Source organism: Somniosus microcephalus, chromosome 2 (genome assembly GCF_052327205.1).
Source record: "Somniosus microcephalus isolate GS21.2 chromosome 2, FLI_Smic_1.0, whole genome shotgun sequence".
NCBI lineage: Eukaryota > Metazoa > Chordata > Chondrichthyes > Squaliformes > Somniosidae > Somniosus > Somniosus microcephalus.
Genome location: NC_140988.1, coordinates 267,838,145 through 267,859,006, shown reverse-complemented (window position 1 = coordinate 267,859,006; position 20,862 = coordinate 267,838,145). Strand labels below are relative to the sequence as shown.

Here is a 20,862-nt window from a genome sequence, read left to right as displayed (position 1 = left end):
AATTAAGGATAGTATCCGACTAAAAACAAGGGCATATAAGGTAGCCAAATCTAGTGGGAGGATGGAAGATTGGGAAGTCTTTAAAAGACAGCAAAAAATAACAAAAAGATTGATTAAGAAAGGGAAGGTAGATTATGAAAGTAAATTAGCAAAAAATATAAAAACAGATAGTAAAAGTTTCTATAGTTATATAAAAAGAAAAAGGGTGGCTAAAGTAAATGTTGGTCCCTTAGAGGATGAGACCGGGAAATTAATGGTGGGAAACATGGAGATGGCAAAAACACTGAACAATTATTTTGTATCAGTCTTTACAGTAGAGGACACTAAGAATATCCCAACACTGGACAAACAGGGGGCTCTAGGGGGGGAGGAACTAAATACGATTAAAATCACTAAGGAAGTGGTACTTGGTAAAATAATGGGACTCAAGGCGGATAAATCCCCTGGACCTGATGGCTTGCATCCCAGGGTCTTGAGGGAAGTAGCGGTAGGGATTGTGGATGCATTGGTAATAATTTTCCAAAACTCACTGGACTCAGCAAAGGTCCCGGCAGATTGGAAAACTGCTAATGTAACACCCTTATTTAAAAAGGGTAGTAGGCAGAAGGCTGGAAACTATAGACCTGTTAGCCTAACATCTGTGGTTGGTAAAATGTTAGAGTCCATTATTAAGGAGACAGTAACGGGACATTTGGATAAACATAATTTAATAGGGCAAACTCAGCATGGTTTCATGAAGGGGAAGTCATGTTTAACAAATTTGCTTGAGTTTTTTGAGGAAGTAACATACAGGGTGGATAAAGGGGAACCAGTGGACGTAGTGTATTTAGACTTCCAAAAGGCATTTGACAAGGTGCCACACAAAAGATTATTGCTCAAGATAAAAAATCACGGGATTGGGGGTAATATTCTGGCGTGGGTGGAGGATTGGCTCTCTAACAGAAAGCAGAGAGTTGGGATAAATGGTTCGTTCTCAGATTGGCAACCAGTAACTAGTGGTGTTCCGCAGGGGTCAGTGCTGGGTCCCCAACTCTTTACAATCTATATTAACGATTTGGAGGAGGGGACCGAGTGTAACATATCAAAGTTTGCAGATGATACAAAGATGGGAGGGAAAGTAGCGAGTGAGGAGGACATAAAAAACCTGCAAAGGGACATAGACAGGCTAAGTAAGTGGGCAGAGATTTGGCAGATGGAATACAATACTGGAAAGTGTGAGGTTATGCACTTTGGCAGGAAAAATCATAGAGCAAGTTATTATCTTAATGGCAAGAAACTGGAAAGTACTGTAGTACAAAGGGATCTGGGGGTCCTGGTGCACGAAACTCAAAGTTAATATGCAGGTGCAGCAAGTGATTAAGAAGGCCAATGGAATGTTGGCTTTTATTGCTAGGGGGTTGGAATATAAAAACAGGGAGGTATTGCTGCAGTTGTACAAGGTATTGGTGAGGCCGCACCTGGAATACTGCATACAGTTTTGGTGTCCATACTTAAGAAAAGACATACTTGCTCTCGAGTCAGTACAAAGAAGGTTCACTCGGTTAATCCCGGGGATGAGGGGGTGGTCATATGAGGAGAGATTGAGTAGATTGGGACTCTACTCATTGGAGTTCAGAAGAATGAGAGGCGATCTTATTTAAACATATAAGATTGTGAAGGGGCTTGATCGGGTGGATGCGGTGAGGATGTTCCCAATGATGGGTGAAACTAGAACTAGGGGGCATAATCTTAAAATAAGGGGCTGCTCATTCAAAACTGAGATGAGGAGAAACTTCTTCACTCAGAGGGTGGTAGGTTTGTGGAATTTGCTGCCCCAGAAAGCTGTGGAAGCTACATCATTAAATAAATTTAAAACAGAAATAGATAGTTTCCTAGAAGTAAAGGGAATAAAGGGTTACGGGGAGCGGGCAGGAAATTGGACATGAGTCTGGGTTCGGAATGGTCATGGCCCTGTGGGTAGTGGAGCGGGCCCAGGGGCCGTGTAGCCTTGTTCTGCTCCTACTGTGTTCTAATTCTGTTAGATTTCAGGAGATGGTTTTATTCCTGTTCCTGGCTGGGGTGGAGATCGCCTTTACAGAAGGTAAGTACTGTAGAAAATATAGGGACAGAGTGATCTCCTGGAAGAATTTCGATCGCCTAGATGGGTCGGAGAGGAATTTCCCAGATTTTTTTCTCCCAAATTGGCCATTGGGTCTTTATCTGGTTTTTCGCCTCTCCCGGGAGATCACATGGGTTCGGGTGGATGCAGAGTGATAGAAGATTTGAGGTTAGGATCAGATCAGCCATGATCTTATTGAATGGTGGAGCAGGCTCGAGGGGCCGATTGGCCTACTCTTGCTCCTATTTCTTATGTTCTTATGTTCTTAGAACTAGGGGTCATAGTCTCAGGATAAGGGATCGGCCATTTAAGACTGAGATGAGGAGGAATTTCTTCACTCAGAGGGTTGCGAATCTTTGGAATTCTCTGCCCCAAAAGGCTGTGGATGCTCAGTAGTTGAGTATATTCAAGGCTTAGATTGATTTTTGGACTCTAGAGGAATCAAGGGATATGGGGATAGGGCAGGAAAGTGGGGCTAAGGTAGAAGATCTTATTGAATGGCGGAGCAGGCTCGAGGGGCTATACGGCCTGCTCCTGCTTCTTATGTTCTTAAGGGTCTGTATTGGTTCCCTTCACTTACATGTAATGCAATGCAGTAGACTTGCCAGATCGGAAATGGCTTTACAGGAAAAATTACTTCGTAAATCGACAATCTCCTGCCAGATAGAATTTGCCTTGCTTGGTTTTTAAAATGATGAATTTTGGGGAGGGAGGGAAGAGGTAAAAGGAAGTACTTTCCTTAGATGTTTGTTCACAGTCTGAAAAGATTTAAAATCAGTATGTGTGGCGCTAGAGGGCTTTAGTAAGACAGTAAATACACACAAGCCTACAACTAACTAGATGACAAATAAGATCCTCCAAGTTGTCATGGCTATCCTTTTGGTTACACTGCTCATTAGGTTTCCAAGAAAAAAATGGAAGTTGCACTGGGTGGATGAGATATATGTCTATGATAAATTAAAAAGCACACAGCCCAATTCTGCAGGCAGAACACCTGCATTACTAGCAATGAGAACAGAGCTCCACAAAGAAAGTTTAGTTTAGTGAAAAGGATCCATCCAATATAATTTAAATGACAAAATTACAATACTATGCTTAAATCGTTTCAAGCAATCAAGTATCACTGAGATGGGAGATTCACAGGTATCTTCATTAAATCTATTGCAGCAGGACTAGATAAGACACCTTCCAACTCACTATTCATGCTTCAGACCACAACTACTCTGACCATACCTTCATAAACACAACAGATGCTGCCAACATCCATAATTACTTTTCAAGTATTATGTACACTAAAATAAGCTTTAGCCACCGAACACTTCCTAATTCTACACTAAAATTAAATAATTTTCAACTGTAATTGAAGATTTATTAAAGAGTACCACAAATCTATCTTACCTTATTTGCCTGTATTAGGTGAAAATCTTTACCATAGAGTCGAAGTGCAAGTTCAAAGTTTCTACATTCCTCTTCTGTCCAAGCAGACCGCTCATCTGTGGATTGTGGAAATTGAAATTAGTATCATAGAATATTAAAGTCTACAAATTCTGCATTCTTAAGCTCCAACTGGATTAATATTCTTACCTTGTGTAGTCGTTACATTTGAATGGTAACTTCCGAGTGCCTCCTTAACAATGTAGTTACATTTTACAAGTTCATACAGTGCCTGGAGAGGGTAAGTAAAAAAAAAAGTATTAAATCCACATATAAAACAATTTGACTATTTTATTTCACAGCTGAAGGTGGTCAACTCTTAGAAATGCACCAGAAACAAATGATCAACAGATATTAAAAACAGCTGTTGTCCACACACTACTGAACAGTTTGAAAGAAGCTAACTCAGATATCCCTCAAAATGTTGCATTGTGTCAATATGAAAACCCGTCAGATAGTGGTCACTGAAATGTATAATGTATGACGAAAGTATAAAGAACCCCATTCACATATTTTTAACACATTTCCAAAATGTAATCTAGTACTTGAAGTTGTGTAATTTTTTTTATCTGCTGACTGTTCTATTTACAATGGCCCAGAATTTGCGGTTGCAATGGCAGCAAAACTGTCAGCGTTCGCCATCATTTCTCTGTGAAACCGACAGCAATTTCTGGCATCCGCACATACACAGTTAAACACGAAAATACAGAAGTTGCTGTCAGTGATTCGCCACTGTGGGTGCGCTGTTGAAGTCCTCGCAGATGGAAATCTTATAAATCACTTAAATTTATGTTCTAATCTCACTGTAAAAACCCTTGAAAAAGTTAAGCCTTGTTGAATGAGGTATAACTGGGTTTTTAACAGTGTACTAAGTCATAATTACTGCTGAACAACCTCTCTGGCCCTGAAATACTAATTTTATATTTGCAGAATGTCAAACTTCTCCATTATGATACAAATTCTATAGATTTAAAAAAAAAAGTTTGTTTATGATATTTCAGCTTCTACCTTAATCCCATGTGTATGTCCCAATCTTTATTTCACTCTCTGTAAAATGATTAAAAAGTGAAGGATAAATCAGTGCTTTTTACTTCCTGGTTTGCTGTCTGTGAGAATTCTTCAATATGATTGGCTGCTTAGCCTGCTTGATGACATAACTGTTGCTGAACGCCAGAGATCCGGTGCCAGAATGAAATTAACGTTGGGAAAGGTGAAATCCACGCCACAGAGATCACTAGATGTTTGTGGGCAGCTTTCTTCGAGATCAGCGGCAAGTGCTGTCATTTGCCGCTGACCGCAAAATCTGGGCCAATAGTATTTAGAGCATCTCAAATTTGATTTTAATTCACATGTAAAGATTTTAGATCCTACCAACCGTCCTGATTTCATTCATTTCAACAAAACTTCTATTAACCTGCAGTTATAGTGTCTCTTCCCCACCCACAACCTGGGGCATGTTAAAACATTCCTCACATGTTTAATATCCTTTTTTCCCCCCATTGCTTATATGCAAATTTAAGTCAACATTTTGTTTTACATTTTCCTTTTTTTTCCCTCCAAACTCTCCAATAATTAGTGAGTACTGTTCATTCATCTATTATTACTCAGTTCTTTAACACAATTGGTTCACCTCACATACTTAAAACATTCTGATTATGTACACATTCATTCCCAATTCAGTGCAGTTTAAAGGGCTGCTGAAAAAACTCACTGAATGAAATACTAAATTCAAATACAGTACAACAAAGTAAATTCTGCAGTGTTATCCGATGTGAAGCTGAACATCATTTGTGCCATTGCGTACAATTATGATTCAGTTTGAAAACAAAATCTGTAACAAGAAGGTTTGTCTATTCCATTTAATTTGTCAAAATAAGTTAATCAAATTGTTTTGGGGAAACTCCAAATGCTTGTGAAAGACCTGCTTTGGCAAAAATCTGCTCCATAAAACTGCATTTTCTTCCTTCTAAAAAAGGTAACTCGCTGAGATAGAGACCAAGTAGATCCCAGGTTTCATTGCCGGTCTGTGCTGAATTAGTCAATTTCAGTTAAAGCTATGGTAGGGGCGCTGGATTAGGGAGGAGAAAATCTGGCCAGGATCCCCACTCCTGGTATTTATCCAGTGGTAGGTAACACATGTGTAAAGTAGAGCAGGAACAGGATTGGTCTTGACTGTGATACTCTGCAGTTGAAAGACCTGCCGCCACTTGCAATCGAGGCTTACACATGAATTATAGCCACTTGGATGAAGGACAGGAGGCTGATCAGCACTCATTGAACTATACTCAAAGATATGGAGAGAGAAAACTAGCAAAACTAAAAACATTTTTAGATATTTTAAAAGTTGATATCACAACAGCAGGCAAGTGTACAAAGATTTCAAGTGGCTTTTTTTTGATTTCTGCAAAATGTGCACAAAAGTTTTAATGTTAATTAAATAGTAATGTCGCATTTTCATGAAGGGACTGACAAGATGTTTAGATCTGAGGCATTGAGGTACCAGGAGTCATGTAGGTCAGCAAGGTGAGGGGTGATGAGTAAGCAGAATGAGGAGGGATAGGATACAGGCAGCAAGATTTGGACGAGTTGAAGTTTACGGAGGGTGGAGACTGGCCAGAAAAGCACTGGAATAATTGAATCTGGAGGTGACAAAGGCATGGAGGAGGGTTTCAGATGGGCTGAGAAAGGGCCGCAGGTAGACAATGCAAGAGGTAGAAGTCGGCCTCCTTTCTGATGGAATGTATATTGGGTCAGAAGGTCAACTGGGGTCAAATGGGATACCAAGACTGCGAACAGTCTGGTTCAGCCTGAGATAATGACCAAAAAACAGTATGGAATCAGTGGCAAGGGTGCAGAGTTTTTGGTGAGAATGGAAGATGACGGCTTCAATCTTCACTGGAGTTAATTGCGGCTCATCCGGGACTGGATGTTGGAGGAGCAATTTGACAACAGAGGCAGTGGAGGGGTCGAAAGAAGTACATAAGAAATTGGAGCAGGAGTCGACCATACGGCCCCTCAAGCCTGCTCCGCCATTCAATAAGATTATGGCTAATCTTCAACCTCAATTCCACTTTCCCGCCCGATCCCCATATCCCTCGATTCCCCTAGTAGTGGAGATGTAGAGCTGGGTGTCATCAGCATACTTGTAGAACCTGACCATCAACATCACTAAAACCTGACCATCAACATCGCTAAAACAGATTATCTGGTCATTATCACATTGCTGTTTGTGGGAGCTTGCTGTGTGCAAACTGGCTGCTGCGTTTCCTACATTACAACAGTGACTACACTTCAAAAAGTACTTCATTGGCTGTAAAGCACTTTGGGATGTCCGGTGGTCGTGAAAGGCGCTATATAAATGCAAGTCTTACTTGCTTTTTCTGACCTGTCTTTGGATGATGTCACCAATAGGCAACACGTAGATGAGGAAGAAGGAGCAAGAACAGACCCTTGGGAGACTCTGGAGGCAATGGTGCAGGGGCGAGAAGACATTACTGGAGATGCTCTGGCTACGATTAGGTAGCTAAGAGTGGAGGAAACCAAGGGCAGTCCCACTAAGCTAGACAACAGAAGGGACGGCACGAAAGGAAATAGGAGAAAAACTGAAGAGAGATGCACGTCTAGGGCACGCGGGATCCTTGGCGTGGTGGACAAGGGGAATGGGGGAAAGCAACAGAGCGAGCGGAATGGGGGTTTCAATCAACCTCATTATATATCATGTTTAAGGAGCAAGCTGGCCATTTTCAAGACTCAAAATCTGGTAAATACGATTAAAGGTTTAAAAATCATATGCTTCACAGTATATGGAATAGTATAGCACAGCAGGAGGCCATTCGGCCCATCGAGTCTGCGCTAGCTCTTACAAAGAGCGATCCAGTTAGTCCCACTCCCCCGCTCTTTCTTAATATCGCTGCAATTTTTTCTCCTTCAAGTACTTATCCAATTCCCTTTTGAAAGCTACTATTGAATCTGTTTCCACCACACCATCAATGATTTCAAAATTTCTGGGGTTAGACAGATCTAAAATAACTCGTGAAGTAACTTAAGGGCTTCTGGAATTGTGATGCAGTAGGCGATGCTCCAAGATTAGGCATGACTAAACTTTCAAATTTCACAATGCATCCTCAACCACGTGCCAAGTTAATTTCCTGGAAAGTTCTAATTAAGGAACAGATTGAAAACTCTGTAAAATAGAGTATTTATTAAATAAAGAAAAATGGACAAGAAGATGATGGTGACAAAGAACACTTTCATATATATATACATAGCCGTGCGAGGGCGATCGTGCAGTTGAGGGGTTTACAGGGTTAGCTTGTTTGGCCTGAAGCAAACATTTCTACTCTTCCTGGCCCACAAGTAGTACTCTAAAAGGCACTTACCTTATGGATCCATTCCTTCTTGCCTGCTTTTACCTGCCAAGTTTCCCAAGACCAGGGAAACCCAGCCGACACGAGTTAAAAATAGAAATCTTGATAAAATGGAGGCACGCAGCCTCATTAAAAGGTTTCAATGACCTACCCACCTCCTGAGAATTAATTGGGCTTGGGATTGGGGTTTGAAACTTCCCACCCGACCCAAACCCACTCATTTTTGGGGATTAAAATGACTCCCCCAGTTTATAAAGCTATGCATCCTGTGTGTTTTTTTAACAGCCATCTCAACTTGACCTGCCACCTTCAAAGGTTTGTATACATAAATCTCCAGGCCTCTCTGTTGCTGCACCCCCATTAGAATTGTACCATTTAGTTCATATTGCTTCTCCTCATTCTTCCTACCAAAATGCATCACTGCACACTTCTCTGCATTAAATTTCATCTGCCATGTATCTGCCCATCTCACCAGTCCGTTTCTGTCCTCTTGAAGTCTGTTACTATCCTCATCATTGTTTACTACATTTACAAGTTTCGTGTCACCTGCAAACTTTGAAATTTTGCCCTGTATACTCAAGTCCATTTTATTAATATCAAAAAGAGCAGTGGTCCCAGTACCGACCCCTGGGGACACCACTGTATACTTCCCTCAAGTCTAAAAAACAACCGTTCACCATAATCTCTGCTTTCTGTCTTGTAGCCAATTTCATATCCATGCCGCCACTGCCCCTTTAATCTCAAGGGCTTCAATTTTGCTACCGTCTATTATGTGGTACTTTATCAAATGCCTTTTGAAAGTCCATATACACAAAATCAACCGTACTACCTTCATCAACCCTCTCCGTTACTTCAAAGAACTCAATCAAGTTAGTCCAAACATGATTTGCCTTGAACAAATAAGTACTAGCTGTCATTTATTAACCCATATTTTTCCAAGTGACAACTTTGTCTCCCATTATGGTCTCTAAAAGTTTCCCCACCACCTACGTTAGGCTGACTGGCCTATAATTGCCGGGTTTATCCCTCTCCCCTTTTTAAAAAAAAACAGGGGTGTAACATTTGCAATCCTCCAGTCCCCTGGCGCCACCCCACTATCCAAGGAGGATTGGAAGGTTGGGGCAAGAGCCATCACAATTTCCACCCTTACTTCCCTCAGTATCCTAGGATGCATCCCTTCCAGACCATGTGATTTTTCTACTTTGAGGACTGCCAACCTTTTATATACTTCCTCTTTATCTATATTTTTTATCTCTTATACCTCCTCCTTTACTGTGACATTGGCAACATCCTCTTCTCTAGTGAAGACAGATGTAAAGAACTCATATTTAGTACCTCAGCTATGCCCTCTGCCTGAAGAAGAATATCTCCCTTTTGGTCCCTAATCAGCCCGCCCGTCCTTTGACTACCCTTTTACTATTTATGTTTATAAAAGACTTTGAGGTTCCCTTTTAGGTGACCAGCTAATATACTCTCATACGAATTAGGAGCAGGAGTAGGCCACTCGGCCCTTCGAGCCTGCTCCGAGCCATTCAATAAGATCATGGCTGATCCGATTACTCCACATTCCCGCCTAGCCCCGATAACTTTTCACCCCCTTGCTTACCAAGAATCTATCTACCTCTGCCTTAAAAATATTCAAAGACTCTGCTTCCATCGCCCTCTGAGGAAGAGAGTTCCAAAGACTCACGACCCTCAGAGAAAATTTAAGAACATAAGAAATAGGAGCAGGAGTAGGCCATACGGCCCCTCGGGCCTGCTCCGCCATTCAATAGGATCATGGCTGATCTGAATCTAGACTCACGTCCACTTCCCTGCCCTCTCCCCGTAACCCCTAATTCCCTTATCTGCTAGGAAAATGTCTATCTCCATTTTAAATTTATTTAATGTTGCAGCTTCCACAGCTCTCTGGGGTAGCAAATTCCATAGATTTACTGCCCTCTGGGTGAAGAAGTTTCTCCTCATCTCAGTTTTGAAAGGGCAGCCCCTTATTCTAAGATTATGCCCCCTAGTTCTAGTCTCACCCATCAGTGGAAACATCCTCACCGCATCCACTAGATCAAGCCCCCTCACAATCTTATATGTTTCGATAAGATCGCCTCTCATTCTTCTGAACTCCAATGAGTAGAGTCCCAACCTACTCAACCTTTCCTCATACGTCAACCCCCTCATCTCTGGAATCAACCAAGTGAACCTTCTCTGAACCGCCTCGAGAGCAAGTATATCTTTTCTTAAATATGGAAACCAAAACTGCACGCAGTATTCCAGGTGTGGCCTCACCAATACCCTGTATAACTGCAGCAAGACTTCCCTGTTTTTATACTCCATCCCCCTTGCAATAAAAGCCAAGATTCCATTGGCCTTCCTGATCACCTGCATACTAACTTTTTGTGTTTCATGCACCAGGACCCCCAGATCCCTTTGTGTGTAGCACTTTGCAGTTTCTCTCCATTTAGATAATAACTTGCTCTTTCATTTTTTCTGCCAAAGTGCATAACCTCACACTTTCCAACATTATATTGCATCTGCCAAATCTCTGCCCACTCACTTAGCCTGTCTATGTCCTTTTGCAGGTTTTTAATGTCCTCCTCACTCACTGCTTTCCCTCCCATCTTTGTATCGTTGGCAAACTTGGATATGTTGCACTCTGTTCCTTCCTCCAAATCGTTAATATAGATTGTAAAGAGTTGGGGTCCCAGCACTGACCCCTGCGGAACACCACTAGTTACTGATTGCCAGCCCGAGAACGAACCATTTATCCCAACTCTTTGTTTTCTGTTAGATAGCCAATCTTCCACCCATGCCAGTATATTACCCCCAATCCTGTGATTTTTTATCTTGATCAGTAATCTTTTGTGTGGAACCTTGTCAAATGCCTTTTGGAAGTCCAAATACACTACATCCACTGGTTCCCCTTTATCCACCCTGTACGTTACACCCTCAAAGAATTCGAGCAAATTTGTCAAACATGGCTTCCCCTTCGTAAAACCATGCTGACTCTGTCCTATTAAATTATGTTTATCCAAATGCTCTGTTACTGTTTCCTTAATAATGGACTCCCAACATTTTGCCAACCACAGATGTTAGGCTAACTGGTCTATAGTTTCCAGCTTTTTGTCTACTTCCCTTCTTAAATAAGGGTGTTACATTAGCAGTTTTCCAATCTGCCGGGACCTTTCCTGAGTCCAGGGAGTTCTGGAAAATGATCACCAATGCATCCACAATCCCTACCGCCACTTCTCTCAAGACCCTAGGATGTAGGCCATCAGGTCTGGGGGATTTATCCGCCTTAAGTCCCATTATTTTACTGAGTACCATCTCCTTAGTGATTTTAATCGTGTTTAGCTCCTCCTCCCCCCATTGCCCCCTGTTTGTCCAGTGTTGGGATATTTTTAGTGTCCTCTACTGTAAAGACTGATACAAAATATTTGTTCAGCGTCTTTGCCATCTCCATGTTCCCCACCACTAGTTTCCCGGTCCCATCCTCTAAGGGACCAACGTTCAATTTAGCCACCCTTTTTCTTTTTATATAGCTGTAGAAACTCTTGCTATCTGTTTTTATATTTTTTTGCTAGTTTACTTTCATAATCTATCTTCCCTTTCTTAATTAATCTTTTAGTTATTGTTTGCTGGCTTTTAAATGCTTCCCAATCTTCTATCCTCCCACTAGATTTGGCTAATTTATATGACCTTGTTTTCAGTCGAATACTATCCTTTATTACTTTACTAAGCCACGGATGGCTGTCTTTTCTTTTACTCCACTTTTTCCTCAGTGGAATATATTTATCTTGAAAGGTGTGAAATATTTCCTTGAATGTAGACCACTGCTCTTGTACCGTCTTACACTTTAATCTGTTTTCCCAGTCCACTTTAGTCAATTCTACTCTCATACCCTCATAGTCTCCTTTATTTAAGCTTAGTACGCTGGTTCATCTGTCTTAAATGGGCGACCCCTTATTTTTAAACAGTGACCCCGTTCCAGATTCTCCCACAAGAGAAAACATCCTCTCCACATCCACCCTGTCCAGATCCCTCAGGATCTTATATGTTTCAATCAAGTCACCTCTTATTCTTCTAAACTCCAGCGGATACAAGCCTAGCCTGTCCAACCTTTCCTCATAAGACAACCCGCCCATTTCAGGTATTAGTCCAGTAAACCTTCTCTGAACTGCTTCCAACACAGTTACATCCTTCCTTAAATAAGGAGACCAATACTGTACAGTACTCCAGATGTGGTCTCACCAATGCCCTGTATAACTGAAGCATAACATCCCTACTTTTGTATTCAATTCCCCTCGCAATAAACAATAACATTCTATTAGCTTTCCTAATTACTTGCTGTACCTGCATAGTAACCTTTTGCGATTCATGCACGAGGACAGCCAGACCCCTCTGCATCTCAGAGCTCTGCAATCTCTCACCATTTAGATAATATGCTTCTTTTTTATTCTTCCTGCCAAAATGGACAACTTCACATTTTCCCACATTATACTCCATTTGCCAGATCTTTGACCACTCACTTAACTTATCTATATCCCTTTGTAGCCTCATGTCCTCTTCACAATTTACTTTCCTACCTATCTTTGTGTCATCAGCAAATTTAACAACCATACCTTCGGTCCCTTCATCCAAGTCATTTATATAAATTGTAAAAAGTTGAGGCCCCACTACTGATCCTTGTGGCACACCACTCATTACATCTTGCCAATCAGAAAATGACCCATTTATGCCTACTCTCTGTTTCCTGTTAGCCAGCCAATCTTCCATTGGCTGGCTAAGGACTGAGATGAGGAGGAATTTCTTCACCCAGAGAGTGGTGAACCTGTGGAATTCTCTACCGCAGAAGGCCATTGAGGCCAATTCATTAAATATATTCAAGAAGGAGTTAGATATATTTCTTAAGGCTAAAGGGATATGGGGAGAAAGCAGGGACAGGGTACTGAATTTGGATGATCAGCCATGATCTAATTAAATGGCGGAACAGGCTCGAGGGGCCAAATGGCCTACTCCTGCTCCTATCTTCTATGTTTCTATGTATGTTTCTATCCATGCCAATATGTTACCCCCTACACCATGAGCTTTTATTTTCCGCAATAACCTTTGATGTGGCACCTTATCAAATGCCTTCTGGAAATCTAAGTACAGTACATCCACCGGTTCCCCTTTATCCACAGCACATGTTACTTCCTCAAAGAACTCCAATTAATTGGTTAAACACGATTTCCCTTTCACAAAACCATGTTGACTCTGCCTGATTACTTTGAACTTTTCTAAATGCCCAGCTATAACGTCTTTAATAATAGCTTCTAACATCTTCCCTATGGCAGATGTTAAGCTAACTGGCCTGTAGTTTCCTGCTTTGTTTCCATCCCTTTTTGAATAAAGAAGTTACATTCGCTATTTTCCAATCTAATGGAACCTTCCCTGAATCTAGGGAATTTTGGAAAATTAAAACCAACGCATCAACTATCTCAGTAGCCACTTCTTTTAAGAACCTAGGATGAAGTCCATCAGGTCCCGGGGACTTGTCAGCCCACAGCTCCAACAATTTGCTCAGTACCACTTCCCTGATGATTATAATTTTCTTGCGTTCCTCCCTCCCTTCCATTTCCTGATTTACAGCTATTTCTGGGATGTTACTTGTATCCTCTACAGTGAAGACCGATGCAAAATACCTGTTCAATTCAACTGCCATCTCCTTATTTTCCATTATTAATTCCCCAGACTCACTTTTTATAGGACCAACGCTCACTTTGTTAATTCTTTTCTTTTTTAAATATCTATAGAAACTCTTACTATCTGTTTTTATATTTCTAGGTAGCTTTCTCTCCTACTCTAATTTTTCTTTCCTTATTAATTTTTAAGTCATTCTTTGCTGTTTTTTATATTCTGTCCAATCTTCTGACCAGCCACCCACCTTTGCGCAATTATTTGCTTTTTCTTTAAGTTTAATACTATCTTTAACTTTTTTTTAGTTAACCATGGATGGTGGGTCCTCCTCTTGGAATTTTTCTTTGTTGGAATGTATATATTCTGTATATTTTGAAATATCCCCTTAAATGTCTGCCACTGCAACTCTATTGACCTATCCCTTAACCTACTTTGCCAGTTCACTTTAACAAGCTCTGCTTTCATGCCCTCATAATTGCCCAAGTTTAAAATACTAGTCTTGGACCCACTCTTCTCTCTCTCAAACTGAATGTAAAATTCAATCATATTATGATTGCTGCTACCTAGGGGCACCTTCACTGAGGTCATTAATTAATCCTATCTCATTGCACAATACCAGGTCTAGTATAGCCTGCTCTCTGGTTGGCTCCAGAACGTGCTGTTGTAAGAAACTATCCCGAAAGCATTCCATGAACTCCTCATCTATGCTACCTTTGCCCATCTGATTTTTCCAGTCTATATGCAGATTAAAATCTCCCATGATTATTGCCGTATCCTTCTGACAAGCTCCCATTATTTCTTTGCTCCTTTTATTTCCTTTTTCACTTCTCTGTACTTTCTGTAGGTTCTCTACTGTATTATGAGCCTGACATTTACCATAAGCCTTCTTTTTCTGTTTCATTTTAATCTCTATATATTTAGTCATCCAGGGAGTTCTAGCTTTGGAAGCCCTTCCTTTCCCTCTCGTGGGAAGGTGTCTAGTCTATACCTAAACTATCTCCTCTCTGAAGGCTTCCCGTTGCTCTTTTACTTGCCTATCTTTGATTCCAATCCACCTGGGCCAGATCCCCTTGCAACTCTTGGAAATTAGCCCTCCGCCAGTTGAGTATTTTCACATTTGATTGTTACTTGTCCTTTTCCATAACTACTCTAAACCTAATGATATTGTGATCCCCGTTTCCCAAATGCTCCCCCACTGAAATATGCTCCACTTCATTCTGCAGAACCAGATCCAGCACTGCTTCTTTCCTCGGTGGGCTGGAAACATATTAATCAAGAAAGTTCTCTTGTATACATTTCAAGAATTCCTCCCCCTCTTTGCCCTTTAACACTGTTATTTTCTTAGTCTATATTACAATAATTAACGTCCCCTATTATCACACTCTATCGTTCTTGTCATTCTGAAAGTTGCTCCTCTATCGCCTTGCACTATTTGTAATCTATAGTATACACCCAACAGCATAATAGCTCCTCTATTGTTCCTTAATTCTAATAGCATCTGACTTTGAACCCTCAAGTACGTCATCCCTTTCCAGTGCTGTAACAGCATCTCTGAACAATACTGTGACCCCTCCCCCTTTTTTCTTCCCCATCTTTCCTTGTAGCCAGGAGTACCAAGTTCCCAATCCTCCTTGTTTGAGTGAAACTCCATTATAGGAAAGAAAGTAATCAATGCAGTCCATGGTGAAATGTTAACCAATTATGTATCAAATCTGTAATTCAGTAAATAATCACCTGTTCATTGTCCCTTACATGCGTCCCTTCAGGTATACCACCAACACCTTTCTCATCTGAAGATCTCATAGCCACGTCATGCAAGAATTCCTTTACTGTACTTTCAGAAAGCAAATAGGGAGTCCAAAGTAATTGATCCTCATTTTCATAGACTAGAAATAAAGTACGGGTTACAGTCACTTTCTAACAAGCTTTACTAAAACATGAATATATTCAAACACAACATGCAGTTAAAAATGTAAGAAAACAAAATATGTTGAGCATTAGGTTTAACCCGTTTATAAAAGCTCGAAGCTCTAAACAGCTTTTACTTAATGCATACAAAATACTCCTCCAGTATCTAGCTTCTAGGAATTTTCCTTTCAGCATTTCATCTGTTGTATAAAAATCAAAATTCCAAAATAAATGTTTTCCTACTTACTGATTACACTCATTCACCTTTTTGGATCGATGTCATCCTACTGCAACTACAGTACTTTCAGAATCACACAGGGCATGTGAGAAATATCATGTTAAGGCTTTTTGATTATATATCATAATAAAAAATGGATTTTTACTAGCTAATAAAGGATTTTCTGTGTTCCAATAGCAATTTTACACAATAAAATAATCTTTCATATATTTCAGACAGTAATATGCATCTGCCATCAAGTGATTTAAAAAAAAACAAATGCCATTAAGAAAATTAGTGCTAGAAATTGGAAGAATATCTTAAATATACAACAACTTGCATTTATATAGTATCTTTAATGATGTAAAATGTCCCAAGATGCTTCATAGGAGCCTCATGCAGACAAAAACTGACACCGAGCCAAAGAAGGAGACATTAGGTGAGGTGACCAAAGAGGTAGATTTTAAGGAGCATCTTAAAGGAGAAGAGGCGTGGAAAGGCAGAGAGGTTTAGGGAGGGTATTCCAGAACTTAGGGACTAGACAGCTGAAGGCACGGCCGTCAATGGTGGGGTAAAGGAAGTGGGGGTTGGACAAGAGGCCAGAATTGGAGGAACACCGTGTTCTTGGGAGGATTGTAGAGCTGGAGAAGGTTACAGATATAAGGGGGATGAGGCCATGGAGGGATTTGAACATGAGGATGAGAATATTAAAATCGAGGCTTTTAAGGGAGCGGGAGCCAATGTAGGTCAGTGAGCACAGGGTTGATGGGTGAATGGCACTTGGTGCGAGTTGATACGGTCAGCAGAGTTTTGGATGAGCCGAAGTTTATGGAGGGTGGAAGATGGGAGACCGGAAAGCAGAGCATTGAAATAGTTGAGTCTGGAGGTAACAAAAGCATGGATGAGGGTTTCAACAGATGGGCTGAGGCAGGGGAGCAGACAAGCAATATTACAGAGGTGGAATTAGGCGGTCTTGCTGATGGAGAGGTCAAAAGTTCAGCTCAGGGTCAAATAGGACACCGAGGTTGGGATCAGTCTGGTTCAGTCTGAGACAGTGGCCAGGAAGTGGGGTGGAATCAATGGCTAGGGAATGGAGTTTGCGGCAAAGGCAGAAGGCAATGGCCTTCCCAATGTTTAATTGGAGGAAATTTCGGCTCATCCAGGACTGGATGCCAGACAAGCAATTTGACAACACAGAGGCAGTGGAGGGGTCAAGAGAGGTGGTGTTGAGGTAGAGCTGGGTGTCATCAGTGTACAAGATGCTGTTTTCAGATGATGTCGCCAAGGGACAGCATGTAGGAGAAATAGGAGGAGGCCAAGAATAAATCCTTGGGGCACTCTAGATATAGTTCTCTGGCTACAACTGGATAGGTAAGAGTAAAACCTGGCGACGGCAATACCATTTAGCTGGACAATGTAAGAGGCACTGGAGGAGGATGGTGTGGTCAACCGTGTCACAGGCTGCAGACAGGTCAAGAAAGATGAGGAGGGATAGTGCATCATGGTTACAGTCACATAGGATGTCATTTGTGAATTATTTAGGGCCGTTGCAGTGATATGGCAGGGGGCGGAAACCTAATTGGAGAGGTTCAAACATGGAGTTGCAGTAAAGATGGACATGGATTTGGGAGGTGGCAACAAGTTCTAGGACTTGAGAGGAAAAGGGAGGTTGGAGATGGGGGCAATAGTTTGCGAGGAGAGAGGGATCAATGATGGGTTTCTTTTTGAGGAGGGGGATGATTACCGCAGATTTAGAAGGAGGGGGACAGTACCTGAAGAGACAATATCAGCTTGCATGGCGGTCAGGAAGGGAAGCTGGATGGTCAGTTTAGTGGGAATAGATGAGTTCGGAAAGGGCATGAGGGGAACTAGGAAAGAAACTAGAGAAAGATGCGGGTTCAAGGCTAGGGCAGGGGGAACCTTTGGAGAAGTTTGGCTTGGTGGAAGGGAAGGATGCAGCAGAGGCAGCTGAACAGATGGTGTCAAACTTATTGATAAAGAAATGCATGAGCTCCTCGCACTTGTTGGAGGCAACGATGGAGGGGGCCAGGAAAAGAGGTTTAAAGAGATGGTTAGTAGTGGAGAAAAGGAGCAGAGTATTATCTTTGGATTCCAGGATGATCCTGAAATAGTGAGCAGTTTTGGGAGGAGAGCAGGATAGTGCTTGATGTAGTCTAGCCAGATCAGACGATGAATGGTTGAACCAGTTGTGTCATAAACATTCAAATTTGCATCCCTTGGACTTAAGGGAGTGAAGATGGGGCTGTATCAAGGGAAATGACCAGGTTGAGAGAGTAAGGGTTTTTTGGGGACAAGGGCATCAAGGTGGAGGTGAGGGTGTAATTGAGCAAATCGGTAGCTGCAGAAGTATATATTTAAATGGAATTTATTTGGAGCCTGGGCAAGGGAATATCCCTTTAAATGAGGCAAGTAACTCTAAGGGCATTTACCTTCACTGCGAGTTACTTCGCAGAATCTAACAAGTTTTTGAAGCTTACTTTCTAAGCATTTTCATTCATAGGATACTCAATTTATGTTCTGTAAACCATTTCAGTGAGCTGAAGCTTCCTCTCCAAGTCTCCACAAAGAGGAAAATACACAGCCAATGCAAATTCTTATGCAAATTCCATTCCATGGAGCAGAATTATTAAAGGGGATTCCCACAGCTGATTTTATCCCAGTGCACCCACTCCATACCGTCTCCCTGAAATAGATCTCCACGGTTCCTCAAGAGATAAATGAGGGTAGTTACAAGAAAAAACACAGATCCCGGGGAGGATCCATTAGGGCATTTACCTCTAGAATTGTCTTCAGGCATAGAATTGTTTATTTTTTTTTATTTTTATAAAAGTCATAAATACATGCCTTACCTTTAGCACCATCTTTGTATCTGCATAGACTGGATGGAATTTCAGCTTGATACTCTGAACCCACCATTATTTCCTAAATAAAGGCAATTCCACATCAGCCATTATAGTCATTTAGCTAACAAATATTTTTTTCTCAAAAAGCAACATGGCAATTAGACAGATTTGAGTTTTATATAATATACAACTACTAGTACATTCTGATGCCCTAGGTACTTTCTACAAAAGATGTTAAATAATTTAAATTCAACAAATAGACCACCTGCTGCTGGCAGTTTAGTTTTTAAAAGTTGCTTAAGATCTATTTACTTGTAACTGAGATTCCATTTCAATTTTAGTTTCTTCCCCATTTTATGCTACAACAGATCTTAGATCTGCAACACTTTCTTAAAACACAAATAGTAAAAACCAATACATTGCAGTACAAACATCAAAATCAGACTTGGTTTCAGAATTGTATTCTTTAGAACCTCATTTTCAGTTCTATCCACAATTGAACAAAATCACTTTACACATGTAACAGTTGAAATCAGGGAAACAACCTACAATGTAAGTGGAAATTGACATACCACCTATGGGAACCACAGATGAAGTTCAAAGTTAAGATATTAAAAAACACTGCTGTCAAATAATTGTCTCTTTTAAAGACCTGCACAGAATTCATTACTAAATGGAACATTTGAATTTATTGCACTCATGAGCAAGAGCTTAATAATTCATCCAACCTATGGATCTCAGAAGCTACAAATCTTGCACATTTATTAAGTGGAACTCAGTAACAACACACAACTATCATGTTCTTTTGTATTATCCCACAAGGACGGGACACAATCATCTCAAGGAATGTATTTTTACCCTGCAGTAAATCTGAAATTCAAATCAATTTCACTGGGGGGGGTGAAGCATTTTGGGACGTCCTGAGATCATGGAAGGCGCTATTTAAATGAAAGTGGTTCCCTTCTCTAGCAAATTAGAGTTTTTCATGATTTAAACTTAGCAAATGATTACCTATTCAGAGTCGCATCTCAGCCAAAACAGAAGAAAACTGAAATTTTACAGTGGGATGCACTGGCCCAGGCTAGCGAGGAGTAAACAAAACACCAGCCATCAATCCCACGAGCGACTCCTGCTGGATGTGCTGATATCAAGCGAGGCCAGAATCAGTCAGATATTTGATCATGGCAGGATCACAAAGATATTCATCAAGAAGCTCATAAATGAAGAATAATTACTTAGAAAAAGATACAAAATGGTCACCAGTTACTGTGGAACCTTATCTGAGTAAGAGCTACTACTTTTAGGAGAGAAGTAGTAGGGGGAAGAGAATAGAAATGTGGGTCACTGCCTCTATCTAATCTGGACAGGCAAAACTGCACATCGTCTTCAACGACAACATTTTGGTTAATACGAAACTTTGAGATCTCCAAAAGTTATGCAATCTTTGGGAAGGATATATGGAACTATTTATATGCCATTATGCAAACCTTTTGTTAAAGCTTTATTCAAACTTAGGCAAAATGGAGAACATTTTTTTTTGGAATTCAAAAGCTTTTTGGACCTTCCTTGATATTGAATCATGAGGGAAATCATAGTGCTGTATATATCAATATAATGGACCACAGGATTTAAGCCGATGCTTCCTTTCTTTTTGAAAACATTCAAAACTCCAAACTTGAAAGAGTATATGGGAACCGTGTAATGCTGGTTTGTGCAGTGGCTGCCAGTTGTCTAAAATGCTTTAAATAAAGTCCATGACATTGTCCTTACAAACCACAATACCATTTAGGAACAAAAGACAGTACTCAACTCATGTATACTTGGGCTCTTACATAAGAACATACGAAACAGGAGCAGGAGTAGGCCATTCAGCCCTTCGAGCCTGCTACACCATTCATTAAGATATGGCTGATAGAGTCAGAGTTATACAGCAGAGAAAGAGGCCCTTCGGCCCATCGTGTCCGCACCGGCCATCAAGCCCCGTCTATTCTAATCCCATTTTCCAGCACTTGGTCCGTAGCCTTGTATGCTATGGCGTTTCAAGTGCTCATCTAAATGCTTCTTCAATGTTGTGAGGGTTCCTGCCTCTACCACCCTTTCAGGCAGTGAGTTCCAGGTTCCAACCACCCTCTGGGTGAAAAAGTTTTTCCTCAAATCTCCTGCCCCTTACCTTGAAACTATGCTCCCTGGTTACTGACCCCTCTACTAAGGGGAAAAGTTCCTTTCTATCTACCCTATCCATGCCCCTCATAATTTTGTACACCTCAATCAGGTCCCCCCTCAGCCTTCTCTGCTCTAAGGAAA

At 41.0% G+C, this 20,862-nt stretch overlaps 1 protein-coding gene across 6 annotated transcripts in view; it reads right to left on the bottom strand.

Annotated features, from left to right (window-relative positions):
• LOC147123374 (mesoderm induction early response protein 3-like) overlaps window positions 1-20,862 on the bottom strand; it is a 106,769-nt gene that overhangs the window by 41,560 nt on the left and 44,347 nt on the right. For all 6 annotated transcript variants that reach the window (XM_085971809.1, XM_085971790.1, XM_085971799.1 and 3 more), the window contains 4 exons: window positions 18,565-18,637; window positions 15,304-15,455; window positions 3,683-3,764; window positions 3,497-3,591 (listed from right to left, as the gene is read on the bottom strand). In XM_085971809.1, the coding sequence (XP_085827935.1) occupies window positions 3,497-3,591; window positions 3,683-3,764; window positions 15,304-15,455; window positions 18,565-18,637 (402 nt within the window). The remainder of the gene's footprint in view (window positions 1-3,496; window positions 3,592-3,682; window positions 3,765-15,303; window positions 15,456-18,564; window positions 18,638-20,862) is intronic.